The following is a 22,889-nucleotide window of genomic DNA, read 5'->3' on the forward strand; positions in this document are numbered from 1 at the left end:
TCTTTGTTTTCAGCTGCAGTGGGCAGCGGTTTACACAGAAAGCTGCTGTAAACGACCTGCTCAACATAGCTAAATGTAAGGTAATGAACAGCTGGAGGAGTTAGCAGCTAAATAGTCGCAGATAGAAGATGGTGGAGACCAAAACTGAGCTAAAAAAAAGGCTGAATATTGGACTTTAGTTCATTACACACTTAAATGTGCCACCTTGCTCTCTGGATTTCAAGTATTAAAGCACCTACATGCTTGGAAAATGTTAGCTTTTATGTAACAGTGTATTACAACAGCACTGAATGAAAACTTTGAAAGCCAGTTTCCTCCTTTGTCTCTGTTTGATCTCATCTCAAAAGGAGGAAGCTGTCTGAAGAAGGTAGTTGTTCACAGTGTTTATTGCCACAGTGAGAACACTTCAGTCTCCTGACTCATGCCACAGGAAGGGATGAGCAATTGGACTGAACTGAACTCTGAAATCCAAGAAGACATGCAGTCTAATCCGTTTTCTGTGAAAGCTCGAGGTCCAAACACAGATCCACTGGGTGACCTCACAGACAAGGTCACTGTCAATAGGAAGGATATTGATCACTCCCTGGAAATCCCAGAGTGAGACTGAGTCCAGGCCAAGATGAATTCATGAGAATACAGGGCATCGATCACCGGGGTAGACCTCGCTGAAAATAAATTGTCTCATTATGAGTCCTCCTTGTTTCTAATGGAAACAAATAACCTACTTCCAGCTCATCTGCAGCTAATTTATTTGTATTACTTATGCCCACAACACAACACCCACTGATGTATATCCAACCTCGCTGCAGTGTTTAAAAGCTCTTATGCAATGCTGCGCTGTCATTAACAGAGAAGGTCACGCAGTCAGCTTGTTTGTACGCACTTAAAAATGCAGGTCCTCCTTGAGATGAAGCATTACTATCATCAAGCCCCATTAGGCCCAGGGGCAGCACAGAAATATGTATCTAATGTACGATATCCTCCAAGGACTGACACTGTGCTGTACCTCACTTAGTGCCAAACAAGAGGTTTATGTCACCATTTGGAGGCTGCATGAGCACAGCATGCATCACCGACAGTGGAGGAGGTCTGAGGAGAACTTAAAGTTCTTTTTCTTCTTCCCAAATATGCAAATATGTCACATTTTAAGATGCATAGATCAATAATTTCATATTTGCAGTGGCTCAAATGACTAAATGTCAAGTGAGAGGGCTCAGTGAAGACATAAGCCAAAGAACTTGATGAAGATTTTTAGCATCTTTCAGCTTTGTTTTGGTTTAACAGCTTGTAATTTTGCTGTTTCTGAATCCCTGCCTCTCCTGCCGTGTCGATCAGGTAGACTTTGCTTAAAGCCGCACACAGTGACCGACTAAAGGAGGACAGGGTGATGGCTCACGAGCTGGATGAGCTACTACATCACCAGGATGAATGTATGTAAACTTTACATGCAATGGTTTTTTCATCACAAGAATTTATCTGCCAATAAAAACAGACCACAATATAACAGTAAGAATATATAATACTTTCTTTTAGCAGTTTTAACAACTGTAATCTTCAGTAGGAACACCAGACTCATATAAAAGGTGAGATAGTCAGAAAGTTGTTGAACTACCTCAGTGATGGGTGACATCACAGAGGGTGGGTTCGCCCTGAGTTCCTAAAGGTTCTGGTTGTTGTAGGGCCGTCCTGGTTGACGCGCCTCTACAACACGGAGATCTGGGGCGGTGCCTCTGGATTGGCAGACTGGGGTAGTGTTCCCATCCCACTACAGGAGGGGGTTACATTCCTCAGGCTCCTCGCTACGCCAGGGTACTGGAGAGGAGAGAGAGCTGAGCATAAAAGCTAAGCTGTCAAATTATCGGTCGATCTACGTCCCTGCCCTCACCCATGGTCACGAGCTCTGGGTAGACACCGAAAAAACAAGAGCATGAGTAGTGGAAATAGAGCTGCTATTCCTCCACCTCAAAAGGAGCCAGTTGAGGTGTTTCGAGCATCTGAAAATGATGCGTTTTGGGCATGTCCCACAGGGAGGAGGCCCCGAGGCACACCCAGGACATGCTAAAGAGATTACAACTCTCAGCTGGCCTGGGAACGCTTCGGTGTTCCCTTGGATAAGCTGGAGAAGGTGGCTGAGAAAAGGGAGGTCTGGGAATTCTTGCTCAGGTGACCAGGTCAGGATAAGAGAAAATAAGAGAAAGTGGATGGATGGATAAAGGACTGAGATGGAGTAACAAATGTTTATTTGCATCATTTAATGGGGTTTATTATAGTAGTATTAAGTATTTATGGGAAATATGTTTAAAGAAAGGAAATGACATCAGGGAATAAAACATCATTGATTCAGATCATCAGAAAATATTTACAAAGAAGGTTTAACATTTGATTCGCCCACAGATCCTGTTTACAGCATTTAAGAATTTATGAAAGCTTCATGTATTTTTAAAGAAGTTTCTCCTGACAGAGAAGAAGTTGGATTTTCAGCAACATGTTTCCCACACCGGGCTTCAGCAGATCAGCTCGCAGAGTCTCCTGGCTCTGTGTGAAATGTCAGGTAAATATCAGGAACATCAGTTTCCACTGACCGTAATACTCCCTCAGAGAGCTGCGTCTCATAAGAGCGGTGATGAAGCGCATGCAGCAAACAGAGCGGGCAACAGCTGGCGGGCAGATATTACAGCGATCTGTTTTCCAGCCCTGAGAGAGGAGAGACTGCTGAGCCGAGATATCACCCACCGGGCAGCCTCGGAGCTGCAGGGTGCCGTGATAAATTATTTGGGTGAAAGTAGTCTGAGCAAACAAATAACCATCGGAGGGATTGCAGTGCGGAAAATAAACAGCTTCATCTCAGGAGATTTCCCACAAATGAACTTTTACTGACATCTTATGGTGAATTGTCGTCACTGCAACCACCTCTAAAATCATCTTTAAATCGTCAGCTGCTGAAATCTTTTCAAGTTGAAGATCACATTTGAAACCATTGCCTAAATCAAGTTTCCAAGTATTAAACTTTAAAGAAGAATCTCTGAAAAAACAATTATTTGAGCTGTAGGAAAGAAAAACAAGAAAAGATAAGTGCAAGTCCCACACAGATGCACTTACTTTCACAGTTTATGATTCTCGTTCACAGATTTATTTAATTTTCATTCAATGTTTGGCACCAACACTGTTCAACTGCAACTATAGTGGCTATTGCTCACATTCAAACTGAAAAACCACCATTTAAAAGGACACTGATGCATGATGAGCAAATAATGTATGCAGGAAAAAGAACTCAAATAAAATCAGGGGAATTTATGGTTTATTTCATCCTTTGCACTGCTAAAAAAAATGGATTCTTTAGTGCATGCTGGTCCTGTACCTCTCTACCTTCTCAAAAACAACTAAACAACCAAAAGAAAAATAAGACTAAATAACAAGCTAAATAAAAATAACCTAATCAAAACGCATAAACGTGTATAAATACTTAAACCTTTAACATATTCTAATCATTCAGCTACAAACTCCTACAGCAGCAGCTGCCTTGTTTTTTAAAGCTCTGAGGTGGTTTGAAAACAGACGTGCTGCAGACTCGTGGCGTACTGAAGGTTAAAAACCAAAGTAAAACATGTCAGTTTATGCACACATTACTTTTACGCGACTGTTTCATGCTTTGTCAGGAGACAGAGATCCACCGAGATAACCACTTCTAGCATGAGCTGATAACTCGACAGCTCTAAGCTTTTATTCAAATACCAAGATGACGATGACAAAGGCTTCAAAAAGGTAGTCTTATAGACCAGGGGTGGGGAACTGTCCTGGGCCGGTGTCCTGCTGGTTTTAGATCTCACCCTGGGTCAACACACCTGAATCAAATGATTAGTTCATTAGCAGGCCTCTGGAGAACCTCAGGACATGTTGACGAGGTCATTTAGCCATTTCAACTAGCTGTGTTGGATCAAGGACACATCTAAAACCTGCAGAACACCGGCCCTCAAGCCCAAGAGTTCCTCCACCCATGTTATAGACTGTACATAAAAGATGGACACAGCCACTATGACATCAAGCACGGGTTTGGAGAAGTTCTATTTTGAACCTCCAGGTGAGTATCACAGTGTTTTCAGACCACGATGATGACAGGAGACAGATCTGAGTGCAATTACCGACGTAACTGCGCTCTCAGACAGGCCGCGGCTGAACGGGACAAACTGGCAGGTGTTCCAAATTAAGGCTGTCCAAATCTCAAGGAGGAAGATGTCGGACCGTTCACAGAGTCGCAGCCCAAAGTAGGTCTGATTGGATGGTCACGGCATTATCACTCATAATCCAAATGAGATTGGTTCTCTCAATTTACAGCACACTATAAGGCTACGTTCACTCTGCAGGTCTTAATGCTCAATTCCGATTTTTTGATCAAATCCGATTTTTTTGTCTGCTCGTTCACACTACAGATAAAATGCGAACGCGCTCTAGTGTGAACGCTCAAAGCGGCCCGCATGCGCAAAAGAAGACGTCACACACAACGCGCTCTGTTTAGACCCAGAGCAAACAGTATTGTTTGACTGATGGCCCTTAATATAAAGACTTCGGACTTTACGTTTCCCAATTTTTGCTTTAAGTTATTTTGTTATCTACATAATAATGTAAATAACCTAATAATGATCCTTATTGCTGTTTTAGAGGAGCGCTGCTTCAAAGGATAGTTGCAGATTTCTGTCAGAATCTGCAGATTATACAGTACAAATAAAATGTTCACGTTGTCTTCCCAATAGTTTCACTGGATGGCCAGAAAGCGTTCACGATGTCTTCTCCAGTGCTGATAATTAGCGTCTGTCTTGTGTCAGTGACGTAAAAGACGGATTTAATGCGACTTGACCATCAAACAGCAGTCGCTTTCTGAAACATCGGATATGTATCGGATTCAGTGCCACATATGAAAGTGAACCAGATCGGATTTGAAAATATCGGATTTGTGCCGTTCACACTGTCATACCATGATCGGATATGGGTCGCATAGGGTCAAAAAAATCGGATTTGATGCGCTTTCACCTGCAGTGTGAATGTAGCCTAAGAGGAGAAGTGTTTTTGAAACCTCACATATCTAATATAAACTCTGTGTGAGCTATTATACAGAGCCTGTTGATGTTCATAATGGTCTCTTTGATAAATAATGAATCATACTTGTAAGCACCTTTCAAGCAGGTTGGTGAACTTCAAAGTACTTCACAGATGACTGACAATCCAATAATAGGACATAAGAAGAAGTAATAAAGCAATAAAGCCCTTACCGAACTTCTGTCAAAGGTTATGGTAAGATTGGGTCATATTAGGATCTCCACAGCATCCAATATTAAAGTTTCAACAATGCCATAAAAGAAATGATCATTAGGAGAGGTACTAGTGACGTTCTTATTATAGCCAGCGCTGAAGGGCATTATTGATACTCGGATACTTGGATTTTGAGTGGAGGATCACTTTAGAGTCACTTAAGAGTGACTTACTCTCACAATCTGGGTCTGAGAGGTTAAAGAGTGTTTGTAGGCGATGGGCTTCTGTGCGCTTTGAAAACTTTAACCAAATTAGCTCAAGTCAACAGTCAGCAGGACTCTTCTTATCCTATTATGGTCGGCCCTTCTCCACTGGACATTTGGAATTTGAATATCCACACAGGCTTCACATCACATTATGTAATGCTGTTTGAAGCAAACTGCTGTGTACGCTGTGTCTGACACCAGTATCAGTCTAACACTCCAAACACAATCAGATTATTCTTATTTACATAAAAAATCAGATTAAAACTACAAAACACGCCTCATCTGTTCTCTGTGTGAAGCTAATTAGCAGATATAGTTTCTTATGACCCAGCAGCTCATCAGCAGAATAAATGGGTTTTATTTTTGTCCGTGACATTTAGGAATATTTTTAGAAAGCAGAGGTTGTTACCTTTCCAATAAAGAGTGTGTTTTAAATTTTAAATAAAACCTGGTAAGACTTAGATCATACAAGCTTATAAAACTTGTAAAAGTGTGTGGTATGGCATGTCTCTTCAATGAAAGTGATGCTGTTGGGTGTGTTGCACACTTGAATTAAAATGAATTGAAACCAGTGTGGCTTTGTGAGTTCGCCTTTACTGCATCTGCAAATATATACATGGACATAGCACAGCGTTACACACTTTTGCAGTCTCACATAACGCTTATAGGCGCACTGCCTTATGGGTAGTCTTTAAACTCAAATCACTAATATTTCTTACCGTGTAACAATGAAATAAACATAAACAAAAGGTAGTGTGATCCACCAGTCTACATCTGCTGTGATTACAGCCCGGTACAGGTATAAAGCCACAAAAGTGCCACGAGGTTTCCGCACAAACTAATGAATCAGATCTAGCTGCTAATCGTTAGCATCACAGCTAATTCACATCGCTACCAATAACTTATACACTAATGACACATAGTGGGGATTAACGGCCAACTTTCCCACATTCTCTGCAACCCCGTGGACTCATCTGTAGACACATTTTAAGTTATTTACCATCTTGTATCTGCTTACCTGCAAATATATACATGGACATAGCACAGCGTTACACACTTTTGCAGTCTCACATAACGCTTATAGGCGCACTGCCTTATGGGTAGTGGCTGGCTTCTTTACTCCCGCTAGAGCTGCTCATTTTAGGGGATACTCCCTCTTGTGGTGTAACGAAGGAATAACTACGCTTCCTGCACTATGTCATTTTTGGAGACTGGGGCACACATTATTTTACCACAATCAAAGAAAATACATATTTGAACAATCAGACCATTTAACTCACTACAATATTGTCACTAAAGATTATGGGGGGTGTCTTGTTTTGTCCACAATGTCTTTCTTGTCCTTACACTCTCCCCTCAAAAAGTTAATGGCGTCCCGACATTCTACCAATATCAGTCCTTATGTGGCAACTATACATTGCTTGTAGGAGGCTACATCCCTTTAGGAGTCAGAGTTCAGCATCACTGCTAGCCACAGTGAAACACATGACATGTATCTCCCCTTCATGTCATATGCCGCAGCAGGTGTTATTGTGCACGATAACAGTCCACTGCTTTTCCATCCATATCACGGGTATCTGCATCTTTACTGAGTAAGGTGCTCTCACCTGGACATAACCTCGCTACATGACATGGGTGCCATTCTCATTACAGGTCATTCCACTGTCTTCTTTATAGCTAACAAAACAGAATTAACATTTCTATCCTTCTAATAAGCATTAATAAAAACCCGAAAATTTAACTGTTATAACTGCTTTACTGCAATATGTAACATATGACTGTGTCTGAGGTATTTATTCAAGTGCTAACGTTGGCTGTCCTAACTTGTGGTAAGTAAACATTCGCTTTTGTTTTCTCATTCTGAAAGGATACTTTTTCACACTGACAGGTGACTGGTCAGTGTCCTCTTGGTCACTGCACTCCATCTCGAGCTGGTGCGTCTGTTCTGTGTCTTTAATGTTCTCTTGTGCCTCTGTATCCTCGTCATGCTGGTCGCGTTGGTGTTCTATATCGTTCACGCCAAGATTCTCTTCTTCGCAATCCTCCTGGTGTTCCCTGTCATTGTCATCACAGAGATCCTCCCTACTGCCTGCTCCACTTTCTGCATTGAACTCTGATGCTTCTGTCCACCAGGACTGTCTACCACGTTCCCCTTGTTCTGTTGACAGTCCTCTGATTGCTCTCCATTCATCTTCATCCTCCGAACTGTCCTCTTGCTCATGCCGCTCATGTCTGTCCTTGTTGTTTTTCTGTTTTTGCTTTCCCAGTTCTGCATGGGAGTTGACTTTTCCGGCTGGTAAGAAGTCACACGGCAGCAGGAGGTTCCTGTGGACGACTCTGACACGTCCCTTGCCATTTTCTGGCTTAATCTCATATACTGGGCTCTCCTTATGTTTCCTTTGTGTCACCTGAAACACTTGGTCCTCCCAGAAGGATCTCAGTTTCCCTGGTCCTCCCTTCTCACCAAAATTTCGGACCAGTACTCTGCACCCTGGGTACAGCTCTGCACCATGTGTTTTTCTGTCATAGAGCACTTTTCCCCGTCGACTCTCCTTACAGGCTGTCGCCGAGGCCAGTTTGTAAGCGTCCTTCATGCGAATCTTCCACTTCTCAGCATAGTCTTGATGAGAAGGGCTTTGGTCATTAGCTGTGAGACCAAAAATCATATCAATGGGGAGTCTGGGGTTCCTCCCAAACAAGAGGAAATAAGGTGCATATCCAGTAGCCTCGCTGCGCGTACAGTTGTACGCATGGACCACCTTTGCCAGGGATGCCTTCCAGTCTGCTTTTGCCCCCTCTGGGAGGTTCCGAAGCATGGCCAGCAGTGTCCTATTAAACCTTTCTACCTGACCATTTCCCTGGGGGTGGTATGGTGTGGTTCTGGACCCCTTGACTCCACTGTATCCCTCCAGCTTGGCAAAGAGTTTGTTTTCGAACTCTCTTCCCTGGTCATGATGGAGCCGTGTGGGAAAACCAAACTTCAACACAAAGTCTCCAAATATTTTCTCTGCCGCTGTTTTGGCACTTTTATCTCTGCAGGGATAAGCCTGAGCAAATCGTGTAAAGTGGTCCATGGCCACGAGGATATACTCATACCCTCCCTTACATTTCTCCAAATGTAGAAAATCAATGGAGACCAGCTCAAACGGGTACGTTGTAGTGATATTGATCAGTGGGGCTCTGGTGGGCTTGTGGGGACGCTTGTTTTTTAGACAACTACACACCTGTGTTATGTAGTGCTCCACGTCCTTCTGCATGTGAGGCCAGTAAAAGCGATCCCGAATGAGGGCCAAAACTCTCTCCACCCCCAGGTGACCCATGTCTTCATGTAGTTCTTTATAAATGAGCGAATGGAACTTCTTAGGCAGGAGTAGCTGTGTTCGGCTGAGTGTTTTCCTGTACAGTAACCCATCATTATCAAGGTGCAGTTTCTGTTTTTCCCTTGCCAGGGCAGCGATCTCTTTGTTGCCTGCCTGTTTTCTGCCTTTTGGCCACCGATTAGAGATGACATACTTCAGGACTTCCCCGATCACAGAATCCTCTTTTTGTGCATCTCTTAAGTTTGCCTTAGGGATTTCCAGACCTGACATCCCTACCTCCTCACTTTGCTCTGCTACCACAGTTGAGATGTTTAACGGGCAGAGCCAGGGTTCACTTCCCTGCAGCTGAACAGCCAGAGCCTGAGTCACGCTGTCTAGGACCTCAGGTGTCACTGCTTCTGTACACGTTTGTATGTAGTGTTCCATATCCAAGGGCATTCGTGAGAGACCATCTGCATCCCTGTTAGCTCTACCAGGTCGATACTTGATGGAGAACTGGAAGTCAGCGAGTTCGGCCACCCATCTGTGTGTGGTTGCATTCAGTTTTGCCGTTGTCAGCACATATGTGAGGGGGTTATTGTCAGTGTAGACAATGAAGGGTGGTGAATAGTAGAGATAATCTCTAAACCTCTCACATATGGCCCACTTCATGGCAAGAAATTCCAGCTTCCCTGAATGAAGGTGGTAGTTCTTCTCTGGGGCAGTAAGGGTCCTAGACCCATATGCAATAACCACTAGCTTCCCATTTTGTCTTTGGTAAAGCACAGCTCCAAGTCCCTCCTGTGATGCATCACAGTGTAAGATGAATGGTTGCTCGAAGTCAGGATAACCTAAAACGGGGGGCTGAATGAGGAAGTTGACGAGCTGACAGACCACCTGATGATGCTCAGCTGACCATGCCACTGGGTGAGAGGATGGTAGCTGACCCCCTTGATTCTTTGTCTTTTTGTTGTGTTTTGACTTCCTGTCTCTCCCTTCCCCTGGCTTTTCTGAAGAGAGCAGGTCATAGAGTGGCTTTGCAATGCGCGAAAAGTTAGGAATATAGTTGCGATAGTATGAGATGAATCCCAACAGCTTCCTCACTTCCCCAATGGTGGTGGGGTTCCTTTGTTTTAAGGCTTGGACAGGCGCAATGTCAGCGGGGTCCATGGTGTGACCATCTTGAGTTACCAACCTCCCCAGGAATCTCACCTGATTTTTGAACAGTTCACATTTCCTGGGTGTTAATTTCACTCCATGGCTCTGATAACGCTGCAGGACCTGCTTTAGATCATTTAAGTGGTCCTCAAATGTTTTTGAATGAACAAGGTTGTCATCCAAGTAAGGCAGACATGTGTCGTCCCGCAGCCCTGCAAGGCATTCTTCCATCGACCTCTGAAACTCTGCCGGTGCAGACGACAGCCCAAAAGGAATTCTTACCCATTCATACAATCCCCAGGGTGTGATGAATGCTGTGAGAGGGCGACTTGACTCTTCCAGGAAGCCCTGGTGATAAGCCTTCCCTTGGTCTAAGACCGAGAACCAGGAGCTTCCTTTCAATGTGTTGAGCATATCCTGTATGCGTGGTATGGGATGGCGGTCCGGGATTGACTTCGTATTTAGCTCCCTATAGTCGCAGCACAAGCGGAGGCCGCCATCCTTTTTTCGCACACATACGATGGGGCTGGAGTAGGGGGATTTTGATTTCTTTATCCACCCTCTATTCAGCAAGTCTTCCAAATATTCTTTTACTTCTTTATGAAGTGGCTTAGGCACTGATGTATATGTTCGGCGAACAGGTGTGGGGTCGCTGAGGCGGATCTTAAGCTGCAGTGAGGGGATATTGCCAACATCGTGTTCATCACGAGCAAAGGCATTACTCTCCTCCCTTAATAGCTGCCTGATCTTCAGCTGCTGTGCCGGAGAGAGATGGTCGAGGGGAACTGGGGGGTCCCAAACACCTTCACTGTTGCTTCTTGTTCTGTTTTCCTGTTCCCCAATTTGGCTAGCTGGAGGTGTAGCTGTTGCTTCTACAGTAGATCTTGTTGTTCCCATTTGTTCTATTTCCACTGTCACTGTGTTTGCTGGGTAAATAGTTCGAACCCTCTGAGTTTGTCCCAAAACAGTTCTCGGAGGCAGTATGATCTCATAAGCTTTGGTATTAGTGACTGGGAGGCTCATACGGGACCACCTGCCTTGCTGTAAATGGACAACGCCCTCTTGCACCTCCAATCCCTCTGGCATCTGAGGGTAGGGGCTGGGCTCGAACAGTACATCCTGACCTGCTGGGAGTGGGCCTGCTCTCACACTACACTTGACCACTCTTGTCTGACCAGGTGGGATACTCATTAATTCTCTCCCAGTTTTCACTCTGCCCTCACCTAGCCCATCGTCTCCACTCTTCATCACCTTTATAAAGACCTCAGCTTTCTTACAGTCAATGGAGAATGCTGTGCTAACAGCTTCTGTTACAGCACGAGGTGGCTCTATTCCCCTCTCTAGCATGTATTCAATCACGTTGAAGCCAATTATTGGCTCCTCCGCCACCCCGTCTTCCTGAGCTACTAATACTGGCACGAGAAGTTCTAACTGTGCAGCCTCTTCTGTGGGCAACCTGAATTTGATTTCAACCCACCCGGAAAATGGGATTGGTGTCTGGTTTACTGCCCTCCCATCTAATATACCAGGCCCAATGATTTCAGTTAAACTCCTAACTTTGAGGTGTGGGATGTTCTGTTGTCTCCATTTTTCATTTATGAGACAAACCTGTGATCCCGTGTCCCACAACGCTGCGGTTTTTACTCCCTCAAGCAGGCAGGTGATCAGGTGCTTCCTCCCTATAAGATTGAGGAGCTGGGCTCTTCGTTTTGGGGAGAGGAGGCTGACGGAAACCGCTTCATTCCTCTTATCTGGTGTGGCGGCTGCTGTTTTTGTCTCCAAATGTTTTATACTGTCCGTCAAGAGTTTGTGAACATCTTGTTGTTGCTCACCTTGGTTTAGTAGCTGAAAAGAGGGTGACGGGCGTGGGTTCACCGTGCTAGCTGACATACCAATCTGCTCTGCCCTGTCTGGAAGTTTTCTCCGGGTGCGGCATCCCCTAGACAAATGCCCACTTTGTCCACATTTGAAGCAGTGGTCGCAGTTTTCTCCTCTATTGCTGTCCTGACAATCCCTGCAGCCACGTTCGAGACTTGGGCGGTGTGAGGGAGAAGGTCGGTGCGACTCACGAATAACTCCTTTTATTTCAGCTATTTCCCCTTTTAGTTGATTGATGATATCAAACAGCTCAGTTTCCTTGCGTGTCACTGTTGCTGGTGCTTTAGCAGCTTTACCTTTTGTCGAGGTGGAGAATGGCTGGTCTTGCCCACCCACTGCACCAACTGCTGCCTCTTGCACTGACTGTGCCTCTGCTTTTATCTCTCTTACTTTCATTTCTCGGGTGGTCTTTCTGAATTTTTGTTGCCTCTCCCACTCAAGGCTGGCCGCTTCATTTGTCTTTGCAATCAGCACATCGTCAGTGACTGCTGGATCATCCAGGTAGGGTTTGATCTGGTATTTCACATTGTCGCTAATCAGACCTGTGCCAACGGCTCGCAGAAACTTTTTCTGAATCAGTTCGACACTGTATTGTTCATCTGTCCCTGGCTCCCTTGATGATGCTAGGAGTCTTTCTTTCAGCTCGATTGCCCTAAATAGAAAGTTCTGTGGGGACTCATTACTTCCTTGAGTGATATTTATCAGCCGATGATAGAGGTCAGTAGAGCTATCCTCCTTGTAGTGTCCCCTCAGTATGGTACGAAGCTGCATGAGGGTGAGGTCTGTTTTAATCTCCAACATATCACGGAGACTTAGGCCTGGGCTTATGGCCCTAACAACAGCTTCAATAATTTCAGCTTCGCTGTGATTCTTTTTAAGTCCCATTTCGATTTGATGAATCAAGTTGGAGTATGACAGTTTGTCTTTCTGACCCCGTTCCCCAATTTGGCCACTGATTCTAAATTCCCTGCGTATAGTCACTTCAGGGGGCTGTGTTGCTGGTGAAGCAGGTAACGGTGATGGACGAGTAGGTAGCTGTGCAGCCAGACCCTGACTAGTTTCTTGGGAGGCCATTCTGTCTGTCAGTCTTGCCATTTCTTCCTCTAACCTTTTTGTTGAGGTTTGAAAACTTAGTTGCAATGCTGCATATTGTTCTTGTAGACTGGCCAATGCAACCGCATCCCTACTGATACTCTCTTCATGTTCCTGTGCAGGGTCATCTCTTTCCTTTAGTTCTTTAACAGTTTTAATTAATCTGTCCAGGAATGTGTGTGCTACTTCCTCTTCCTCCACTTCAATAATTGTTTCAACTGCTTCACTTATTGTTCTGATCAGCGTGTGCTTCTTTGTCTGTTTCCCAATTGAGATTTTAGCTTGTAAACACACTTCTTGTAGTTGGTCTGACCTTAACTGCAGCAAGCTCTCACTTAGCTGGTCTTGCAGTTGCTCCAACTCCATACTGTGTGTGACGATTCTGTAATCTCACACTGCTTCTCAGTAGCACCGCTGATCCCACCGCTGCCACCAAATTTTGTTGCACACTTGAATTAAAATGAATTGAAACCAGTGTGGCTTTGTGAGTTCGCCTTTACTGCATCTGCAAATATATACATGGACATAGCACAGCGTTACACACTTTTGCAGTCTCACATAACGCTTATAGGCGCACTGCCTTATGGGTAGTCTTTAAACTCAAATCACTAATATTTCTTACCGTGTAACAATGAAATAAACATAAACAAAAGGTAGTGTGATCCACCAGTCTACATCTGCTGTGATTACAGCCCGGTACAGGTATAAAGCCACAAAAGTGCCACGAGGTTTCCGCACAAACTAATGAATCAGATCTAGCTGCTAATCGTTAGCATCACAGCTAATTCACATCGCTACCAATAACTTATACACTAATGACACATAGTGGGGATTAACGGCCAACTTTCCCACATTCTCTGCAACCCCGTGGACTCATCTGTAGACACATTTTAAGTTATTTACCATCTTGTATCTGCTTACCTGCAAATATATACATGGACATAGCACAGCGTTACACACTTTTGCAGTCTCACATAACGCTTATAGGCGCACTGCCTTATGGGTAGTGGCTGGCTTCTTTACTCCCGCTAGAGCTGCTCATTTTAGGGGATACTCCCTCTTGTGGTGTAACGAAGGAATAACTACGCTTCCTGCACTATGTCATTTTTGGAGACTGGGGCACACATTATTTTACCACAATCAAAGAAAATACATATTTGAACAATCAGACCATTTAACTCACTACAATATTGTCACTAAAGATTATGGGGGGTGTCTTGTTTTGTCCACAATGTCTTTCTTGTCCTTACAGGTGGAAATATCTATATTCTTCAAAATTCTTCAAACAGCAGTGGATGTTAATCGAACACTCACCCCCTAAACTTAGATGGGCTGCTGGTGACTACTCAAAAATATTGTGGCCTATAAAGCATCGTCTTTGCATATAAATGTAATGTGGTTCATTTTTTTAGTTAAACAAAAAAGAAACATTTTAATGGCCAGATATACTTTAAAATGTTATCAGCCCAGTGAATTAACGAGGTCCCAGAATGGATCCCTGAGGAACACCTGTAATAGAACAGAAGACATGACCTGAACCATTTAATTAGGATAGCAGCTTTTATTGCATCATGTAATGTTATTTAATATTATATAACTATATTTACAGAAGTGCATTCTTTAGAAAAAGAAACAGGAAACTGGTCTCCCTCATTTAATTTTTAACCACTTTAGTCCCATTTTTTGTGACTTCCGGTTGTTCTACAGGATCATCAGCAGATCAGTATTTAAAATATTATTTAGTCGCCACCAGAGCTGTTTGGCTCCCCTTTATAATACTTTTTTTTTACACTGCTTTACATATCTGTTTTTCCCACAGTGTGCCCATACTGAAGCAGTCATATGGATAAACTGGTTTTGATATATTAAGGCAGTGTGTGTGAGAGACGTTTTGTTGTCTGAACACTTTAAACTAATCCTGCAGTTTATCTCAAACACACCTGCTCCTCTCTACACTCCCAGTTCCCTCCTACTGAAGCTGCCTGACCAGCTCCCTGTCCTCCTCAGAGTTCTCCTCAGGCTTTTCTTTTCCTATGTTTTCTCTGCCGACTTTCCCTTTGGGTTTGAAGGCCACAGAGAGCAGCTCCTTCTGGATCCTCCGCTCCCTCTGCCTCCTCAGCAGAGCCAGGATCTCCTTCCTCTGGTCCCCCATGGCCGCGTACCGCTGCCTCTCCTCCTGCCTCTGCCGGGGATCGGGGACTCTTTGCGGCTCCGGAGCGGGACCGGCGGCGGTGCTGCCGCTGCGCTGCGGCCGAGACACCGGCAGCCTCTGGCGGATATCCGCCGACACCAGCCGCGACTCCAGCGGCGGCAGCAGGGACAGGGAGCTCCACAGCTGCCTGGCGTGGGACACATCCTCCGGGGAGGATCCTTCAAACACGATGAAGAGCAGATCAGTCTCCTCCTGCTCCGGAGGATCCGCCTGAACGGACATTTGAGCCTTCGGGCCAGAAACAGAGAAACTTTTAATTTAAACAGATAACGGCGCTCTTGTTTACTGTTGTCACCATGGAAATAGACTACGGCAAGCCAGCAGGAGTCAAGATTTTCTTGACGCGCGTAAGCCTTCAAAATAAATTCAAAAGCAGGATTAATGTAATCATTTCAGTCGCTTTTGTCTGTCAGTGCCAATTTTTAGAAGAGGAAAAAACACAGTGACAGCCCATCACTTAATCTCATGGATTTAAGCTTTTATCGAGTAAAATTCACAAAACTGTTTCAGTTGCTGCAGACTAGAGTTGACTGTGCACATAAACCTTCCTGATCACATACAGTAGCCTAATTATTATTATGTTTTGGCGCTCTCTTTTGAGCCATTCTTAATGTTTCTGACCATCTGATAAACAAAAATGTCAATTAAGCTTAATTAAATGAAACCCCAGTTAATAAAACTGGTTAAAAATAGGGCTTGCCAAAGGATGGATATCCAGGAAAAATCCAGGAATTTGTCTTTTTCATAAAGTGGATTTCCTTAAACTATAATCATAATGAAAATAAATGATCTAAATAAATGAATAAGAACTGAAATAGTCTGGCAAGGATTGAATTTGGACTTTCATGAAGCAAAGAAAAAGCAAAGAAAAGTAAAATGATGGCATTATTGAGAAACAGATTCGGACACAATAATCATTTTATTTTAGTTGTTTTGTTTTAAGAACAAAGATGGAGACTTGTTTTTTATGTCTGCACGTCCGGGTCACACTACGATTGCTGTAACCCGTAGTTATTCTCTCCTCGTGACCTTTGACACTTGTCTGGACTACATGACATGTAACTGAGCCATCAGTGCTAAAACTAGCCCAGATGTGTCTGCTATTTAAATTTGAGACACTGTTTAAAACGTCAATAAAACTTAATGATTTGCATGATTTTAAACTGTGTGAATGACCTAAGTTTACACAGAGAAGGGTTTCAGGTGTGGAGCCAGTTTAAAATATTTTATGGACTTTTATTCAATTTGATCTAATAAGGTGTTTTTAAATTTGTGATTCTCATAAAAGCTTAATCTCGGAGTTTCTAACAAAAAGAGTGGGATGAAAACATTGTTTTTTTTTAAGAAGACGAAACCTGCAGTTCCTCTAATGTCCACTGGAGACTCCTGAGTTCCTGCAGACTCATGTGTTGAAACTTTACAGCAGAAATAAAAATGTTTACTGCCTGAAATAAAACAATTTTGGTCTCTATCTTAACCGATATACAAGGAAGAATGTTTGTATAACTCACCTGCTTAAATTGCATGAAGGTTTAAAGTTTGCATTATTGGGGGCGTGGCCTATCTGTGACATGAAGGAGTTCAAAACCAATGGGTGAAGCAGAGGCGGAGGCAGACATTTGACACACCCGGGCTTCTGAAAAAACAACCCAGGCGTCATAGAGACCATGTCCATCTTTTATGTACAGTCAGTGTAAAAGAAGCCTGTCACGTACAAGAAAATGCAGGTAGAGGAGCAGAGTTTGAGGATCATTTAATAACACTGGTTATTGGTCATGTGTGCAACATACTAATGTGAAGCCAAGTTTCTATACTTTCTATATTGTTAGTTTTAACAGCTTAATTTATGGATTCCCAGTGTGTTGTCGGCACAAAACAAGGAAGTGCTGAAAAATCCTGAAATGTAGGCACTTTCCAGCACCTCTGTGTAATAACCAACTCAATTTTGTTATCACTTTAGCAGATACATGTCATCAAGCTGAGCCAGAACAACCGTGGGCTCTTAATTTGAAGGCAGACTGACTGAACCTCGTTTGATTGGCTGAATGAAGACCTGCTGCTAACTTTGGATAGGAGGTAGGCAGGAGCCCAAGGGCTCCACCCCCAGGTATCGCGGCTGATTTAAATGCCAGGGGAGGAGGAAGGACATCATCTTCATCTTCATCCTCATCATCACCATCACTTCATTTACCTGACATGAGAGTCTCATTTCCCTGGAGCTCAGCCTGCATCCTGCACTGAGGACTGAAGCCCTGAACGGTGAGTACAGCGCTTTAATTTTAATTTTAATACTCCCACAGTTTTGATGCCAACCTACAGCTGCTGCCTTGCTCAGTGAGTTAGAGCCTGTGTGGATGCATCTAAACTTGCAGAAATGTGTAATGTTCAGTAGATGAATCTCCAACAGGTGGCTATTTTGTGTCAAGACAAAAGAAATGTTCTATTTTATGAGGTGTAATTAGGAACTAATGGCCTTCTGCATGACCCTGAATCCGTTATTCGTCATTAACAATAATTCCAGGCTGACCTGTTCTCAGTTTAAACTGTGAAAAGTGTCAGAAATGATGCAGGATGCTGATTTCACCTGCTCTGCATAGCCCGTGTGCCAGTAGCCACACATGGATGCTCCCCCCTGACATGTCACCATTTTGGTGTAAACGGTAAGCTTGGCTGGACACATGAGCTGCACCTTATAAGGTAGTATGCCTGCTAAGTCCCTAGCATCCCTCTTTGGGCTACCAAGCTACCAGGAGCAAATGGTTAGCCAAACATGGGCATTCCAGCATGGCAGCTCACTTGTTTGATACTCGGGGTTATCTGTGTGCTGCTTTTCATATTTTATTGCCTGCTGTTCAATGGGAGGTCAAAGCAGCCTTGTGACCTGCACGCAGAGGCACAGACGAGGATAAGTGAGTAAGTAGCTGTATGCAAACTTTAGGGAAATATGGCATTTATTTATCAGATGTAATCTGTGAGACAGTTCACTGAAAGTGGATGTAAATGAGCTGTGAGATGCAAAGGCAGCAGTTGGAGGCACAGATGGAGGAAGTGTGAGGCAGAAAAATGAGCTAATGAGTCAGTTTTATTGATGCTGGTGCGTCTTCATCACTTCTTAGCCTTTATGTGCCCCTGAAAGGTTTCAGAAGTCTGTGAGAAAGATGCTTTTATTTCTCCTCCTCTGCTTGATGCTGTGTGAGACTGTGCTACAAAATAGTTTGGTCTTTAAATCAAGTTGCGCTGAAGGCGTAGGCGTAGTTTTTTCCTTCAGAAAACTGAACAAGTTATGCATTTGTCCTGTTCAGTAAAGGCATGAAAAAAACAAAAACACATCAACAGTAGTCCGTATGGGAAAAAATGCCTCCAACAAGGTCTTTTTCTTTAAAAATTGGTCTTTTTTACTCCCAAAATATAAAATATGAATCTTGTGTTGGAAACATAATTATCTGCAACGCACACACTGCTGTGAGTCCTGGTGCTGGCAGGTGGAAAACTATGGAGAAACCAGGAGATGGATTTATAAAAAAAAATTTTAAGTTGTGAGCTGCTGTTTTTGAATTTGGGAGTTTGAAACTCATTTTTCTTTTATAGAGCACCAGTTCTTTATGCTATGACTCTGGGCTGTTAGTGGGATGCACTGGGCTCAACAAAACCACCAGATTAGCCTCTATATGCAAAATAATTCACTCTAATTACAGTTTTATAAGATTCCACACAAGCCTGTATATGACAGCTACTCATCATCTGATGTAATAAAACCAAGAGCATCCTGATATAAAAACAAAAATAATGAGCTCAGGGGGTGTGTAGGAAGTTTCAGGGAAACAAAATAAATGTTGTAATTTACATGTACTAAACTGTCCAACCTTCTGGGATGAAACTGGATGCCGATAAAAGCTTTCCTTTAGAGTGTCGTAACACTGACTTTGGGCTCGATTGAAGACAATCTCAGTTATGGGTGAGTGGATACACAGAACTCTACTGAAACTGTTTTCAGCATCAGCTTTTCCTTTTTTTCTGTAATGCATTAGATAGCTTGTTGGCATGCAGGTGAGCACAGGTACGATCCTGTAAGCAAAGTGCAGAATGGAATAAAATTTGCAAAAGGCCAATGATATGAAGCATGTGCTGTAAGGTAATTACCATGTAATATTACAGAGAAAACTCCAGCAATTAGATCAACCCCTTATGAGCAGCACTTGGCAACTGCGGGAAAGAAGAACTTCTTTTTAACAGGAAGACACTTCCAGCAGAACCAGGCTCAGGGAGGGGTCTGAGAAGAGGAACAGAGAGACACAGAAACAATTATGGGAGCAAAGACATAAGCTAATAGATATAAAAATGTGAACACGTGGGGAGTGAAAAGAGGTCCTCAGTGCATCATGGGAAATCATCCTGCAGCCTGAACCTGTAGCAGCATAAAAATAGATAAATGGCAGGTTTATGAGTACAATAAGGCAAAATTAAAACTGCAGTGAATATAAAAAAGCAGAGAAAGAAAAACTGTCTTTTTTAATTCACATTTTTGATTTGTCAGCAGGTCAGAGGTCAAATCAACTCACATATCAGAGGCTGAGCCGGTCCCAATCGACGATTCAAACGTCAGCGTCACTGCCTCCGAACCACCAGCGTTAGACTCCGATCCCGCCGCTGCTGACCCGCAGGTCGATCCGACCGCCAACATGGCCGACACCGACGACAAGTACCTCTTCCTGGAAAACGACTTCCGCAACAGCGGCGTGGCCCAGGCCGACTGGGCAGCTAAAAAGATGGTGTGGGTGCCATCAGAGAGGGAGGGCTTCGAGCCGGCGAGCATCAAGGAGGAGAAGGGTGACCAGGTATGCATGGAAACAAGAATGATTGACAGGAGCCATCAGGAAACACAAATATGATGTTGATTAAGTCAGAAACAGCGTGAAAAGAAGGAGCTGAAGCAGAGTGGGGTTGCAAAGCAGCTTGCAGACAAACATTTACACCAACTGTTTGTCTTTGTTACTTTGTTACTTTATGAAGAGAGTAACAGTGATTCTGGTCTTTTAACAGAGTTTTACCCTTAAACTCTTTAATTAAATTTAACCTGGCACTTCAGTACGGGACCGCTTTCTGCAAACTGAGTAAACACAAGAACAAATGGAAAAGCTTCCATATATTCCAGAATACTCTATGGGAATTGTTTTGTTATGGACGAACATGAGACGCAGCGGTTACAGACATTACTTCCTCGCGTGTAAAACTTCAGAAATTACTTTTCAAAGATTAAAAAATAAACTTGAGATAAATTAAATGTAGAATTTCAACATTTTTAATTTTCTTGTGAGATTTTCTTCTCTTCGTTGTCTTTTTTAGTTTTCTCTCACCTGTTCTCAAACCTGTTTCCTCTGAATGACACAGATGTGCAGGACACCAACACGGTTGTTTGGTTTGTCAGGCGATGTGATATTTGAATTTTTGTGCTGAATACCTGCCGCTGCTCTGCAGGTGCTGGTGGAGCTCTCCAACGGTCAGAAGGTGACGGTGAACAAAGACGACATCCAGAAGATGAACCCGCCCAAATTCAGCAAGGTGGAGGACATGGCCGCCCTCACCTTCCTCAACGAAGCCTCCGTCCTGCACAACCTGCGCGAGAGATACTTCTCCAGCCTGATCTATGTGAGGAAAACACTCAATGATCACCTGGCGCCTGATTTATCTGGTGCTCAAGTCAAACTTACACCCATGATTTTAAGTCTCTTTGTTAGAAACTGTGTTTAAATTACATTAAAAAGGAAGTTTGTTCTATAAAAACCACACAGGTCTGTGTTTATAGAACAAAAGTGAAAACTTTGCCCCCCTATGTTGAAGACAAATTGAAAGAATCAGGTGTTAACCTGAATGTGCTGTAAGGTTTTACGTAAAGAAAACTGCAGTAAAGACAAAGTCAGCGGGAGACAGGAGAGCTGAGGGCCCCTCATAAACTCAGAGGCTGAAGAGACTTAACGTTCAGGTGGAAAGTCCTCGTTTAAGGACTGATGTACTGGAAAGATCAGCAGCTTATGTTTGTATTATTTTAGTCAGTCTTTCAAAGACTAATAAGGTACTGCATGTAAAAATTTGAATCCGAGCTCATGCATCTCATACAGACCACTGTGCAGATCCCCAAGAGTTAGGAGGTCCAGTTCCTCCAGTCCTTATATGAGCAGAGGACTTCAGAGCAGCTAAAACCATCTCTGACGTTAACTCGAGCCACCGCTATTGTTCAACCTAAAGTTGGATTATTAAGAGAACGAGCTGCAGGGCCTGTGCAGTTTGAATTAATGCAGCAATGTGAAGTTTTCTCTATAATGTTGTGGTTAGAAAGGAAGCGTGTGATTAGGTTTAAATATATTCAGAAGCAAAATAATCTTGTTTTAATCATTAAAGCCATCAGATTAGACAAAACAGGGCATTGATTCAAACAGATTACATTCATTCTTACCATGTATCAATATAATTAATCCCATCATTTGACTCTAAGGCTGCTTTATTATTTTGTCTCTATTTGCTGTAAAACAAACTGAATGAAACTTTATTGTTATAAAAGACGAAGCAGCAACAAGAAGCAGTCAGGAAACAGTTTATAACGAAAATTAATTTATAGTCTTGACTTTTAAACATGTCAATGAGGTGGAAGTTCTTATAGTCACAGGTTAATAAAGCACATGAACCTGCTCGTGCATGAAAAGAGCGAGGCGCCAGTTCAACAGTTCACACTGTTTTGATCTTGAATGCACCCAGTCGAGGTGTGGCCAGTCCCTTAAGAAGGTGGGAGGAGTCAAACAATCAGACAGGAGCTGGAAGAAGGAAGCAGAACACACCTGAAACTGAGCCACAGCTGAAACAACACTTTTACTTTGGAAGTGTGACCTGTCAAACACGATGACTCCCATTATTAGGAGCACACACCTGTTCATGAACTATTACAGGAGTACTAAAATCTGCATGTACAGCATAAGATAACCTTCCTTATTCCTGCTGTGCGTGAGTAATCAGATATCAAAGCACCAGTTTACTGGGCGATGTCTTAACATTTTAAAAACTCGAGTAGAAAACAGACGTCAGAATGAGCTGGCAGCTCCGGCGTGGTGATAAAGTGATGTTTCGTCCCTCCACAGACGTACTCGGGCCTCTTCTGCGTGGTGGTGAACCCCTACAAGATGCTGCCCATCTACTCTGAGAAGATCATCGAGATGTACAAGGGCAAGAAACGCCACGAGGTTCCACCGCACATCTACTCCATCACGGACAACGCCTACAGGAACATGATGCAGGGTAACTGTCTGCATGCACAGACAACAGATCACACGGTAAAACGCACACGACTGTTGTTCTTATCAAGAGTCCAAGAAAAGCAGCTACAAACTTTGTGTTTGATACAGAAAGTATTTAAATACTTTTTTTTTATCTCAAACCAACAAACATGTCCATCAGCATCACTGGAAATATCAAAGATGTTCCCAGATGACTGAAAATCAAAGAATTTAGTCAAGTTTATATGTACAGACGGATTAAAGTTAGACCATCGAGAAGTAAACGACAGGTGGGAAATGCACTCAGGTAAATAAATGACAATATTTCACATCGTAGAAAACTTTTTTTTAACCAAAATTACCTTTAAAATTTGTAAATAAGATGCTGAATTATGAATATTTCAATATTTTAGCACATAAGTGACCAGTTTTATAGTAAATATAAAGATACAGATCTCCTTAGAGGCTCTGTGACGAT

General features: G+C 43.2%; 3 protein-coding genes and 1 long non-coding RNA gene across 8 annotated transcripts in view; 2 read left to right on the top strand and 2 right to left on the bottom strand.

Moving 5' to 3' along the window:
- The first annotated feature begins 3,950 nt into the window (after positions 1 to 3,950).
- LOC113020213 (uncharacterized) lies at positions 3,951 to 15,066 on the top strand. Its single transcript, XR_003272170.1, has 3 exons — positions 3,951 to 4,078; positions 4,160 to 4,262; positions 15,007 to 15,066. It is a non-coding gene; the product is annotated as an uncharacterized LOC113020213 (long non-coding RNA).
- Positions 6,041 to 14,198, bottom strand: LOC113020210 (uncharacterized). Of its 2 annotated transcripts, none has more exons than XM_026163977.1 (2): positions 13,859 to 14,198; positions 6,041 to 13,442 (listed from the first exon to the last, which is right to left on the bottom strand). In XM_026163977.1, the coding sequence occupies exon 2, from the start codon at positions 13,301 to 13,303 to the stop codon at positions 7,304 to 7,306; it is 6,000 nt and encodes a 1,999-aa protein (XP_026019762.1). In that variant the 5' UTR covers positions 13,304 to 13,442; positions 13,859 to 14,198; the 3' UTR covers positions 6,041 to 7,303. The 2 variants fall into 2 exon arrangements, 1 of the variants encoding a protein (XP_026019762.1); XR_003272169.1 differs by having other exon boundaries at positions 6,075 to 6,112; positions 6,529 to 14,197.
- Positions 14,390 to 16,596, bottom strand: hoatz (HOATZ cilia and flagella associated protein). Its single transcript, XM_026163982.1, has 2 exons — positions 14,878 to 16,596; positions 14,390 to 14,446 (listed from the first exon to the last, which is right to left on the bottom strand). The coding sequence occupies exon 1, from the start codon at positions 15,369 to 15,371 to the stop codon at positions 14,907 to 14,909; it is 465 nt and encodes a 154-aa protein (XP_026019767.1). The 5' UTR covers positions 15,372 to 16,596; the 3' UTR covers positions 14,390 to 14,446; positions 14,878 to 14,906.
- Positions 16,597 to 19,691: 3,095 nt separating this feature from the next.
- Positions 19,692 to 22,889, top strand: part of LOC113020211 (myosin-11-like) — a 28,075-nt gene continuing 24,877 nt past the window's right edge. The window contains exons 1-3 of one of the 4 annotated variants that reach the window (XM_026163981.1): positions 19,692 to 19,984; positions 20,625 to 20,795; positions 22,277 to 22,433. In XM_026163981.1, the coding sequence (XP_026019766.1) occupies positions 19,829 to 19,984; positions 20,625 to 20,795; positions 22,277 to 22,433 (484 nt within the window). In that variant the 5' untranslated portion in view covers positions 19,692 to 19,828. Of the gene's footprint in view, positions 19,985 to 20,624; positions 20,796 to 21,963; positions 22,143 to 22,276; positions 22,434 to 22,889 lie in introns of those variants that run through there. The other 3 variants (XM_026163978.1, XM_026163979.1, XM_026163980.1) reach the window with 3 other exon arrangements.

Source organism: Astatotilapia calliptera, chromosome 4, assembly GCF_900246225.1.
Source record: "Astatotilapia calliptera chromosome 4, fAstCal1.2, whole genome shotgun sequence".
NCBI lineage: Eukaryota > Metazoa > Chordata > Actinopteri > Cichliformes > Cichlidae > Astatotilapia > Astatotilapia calliptera.

What these genes read in the sequence shown, in the direction of transcription:
- LOC113020210 (XM_026163977.1), bottom strand. Translation starts at nt 13,303, where the DNA reads ATGGAGTTGGAGCAACTGCAAGACCAGCTAAGTGAGAGCTTGCTGCAG.
- hoatz (XM_026163982.1), bottom strand. Translation starts at nt 15,371, where the DNA reads ATGTCCGTTCAGGCGGATCCTCCGGAGCAGGAGGAGACTGATCTGCTC.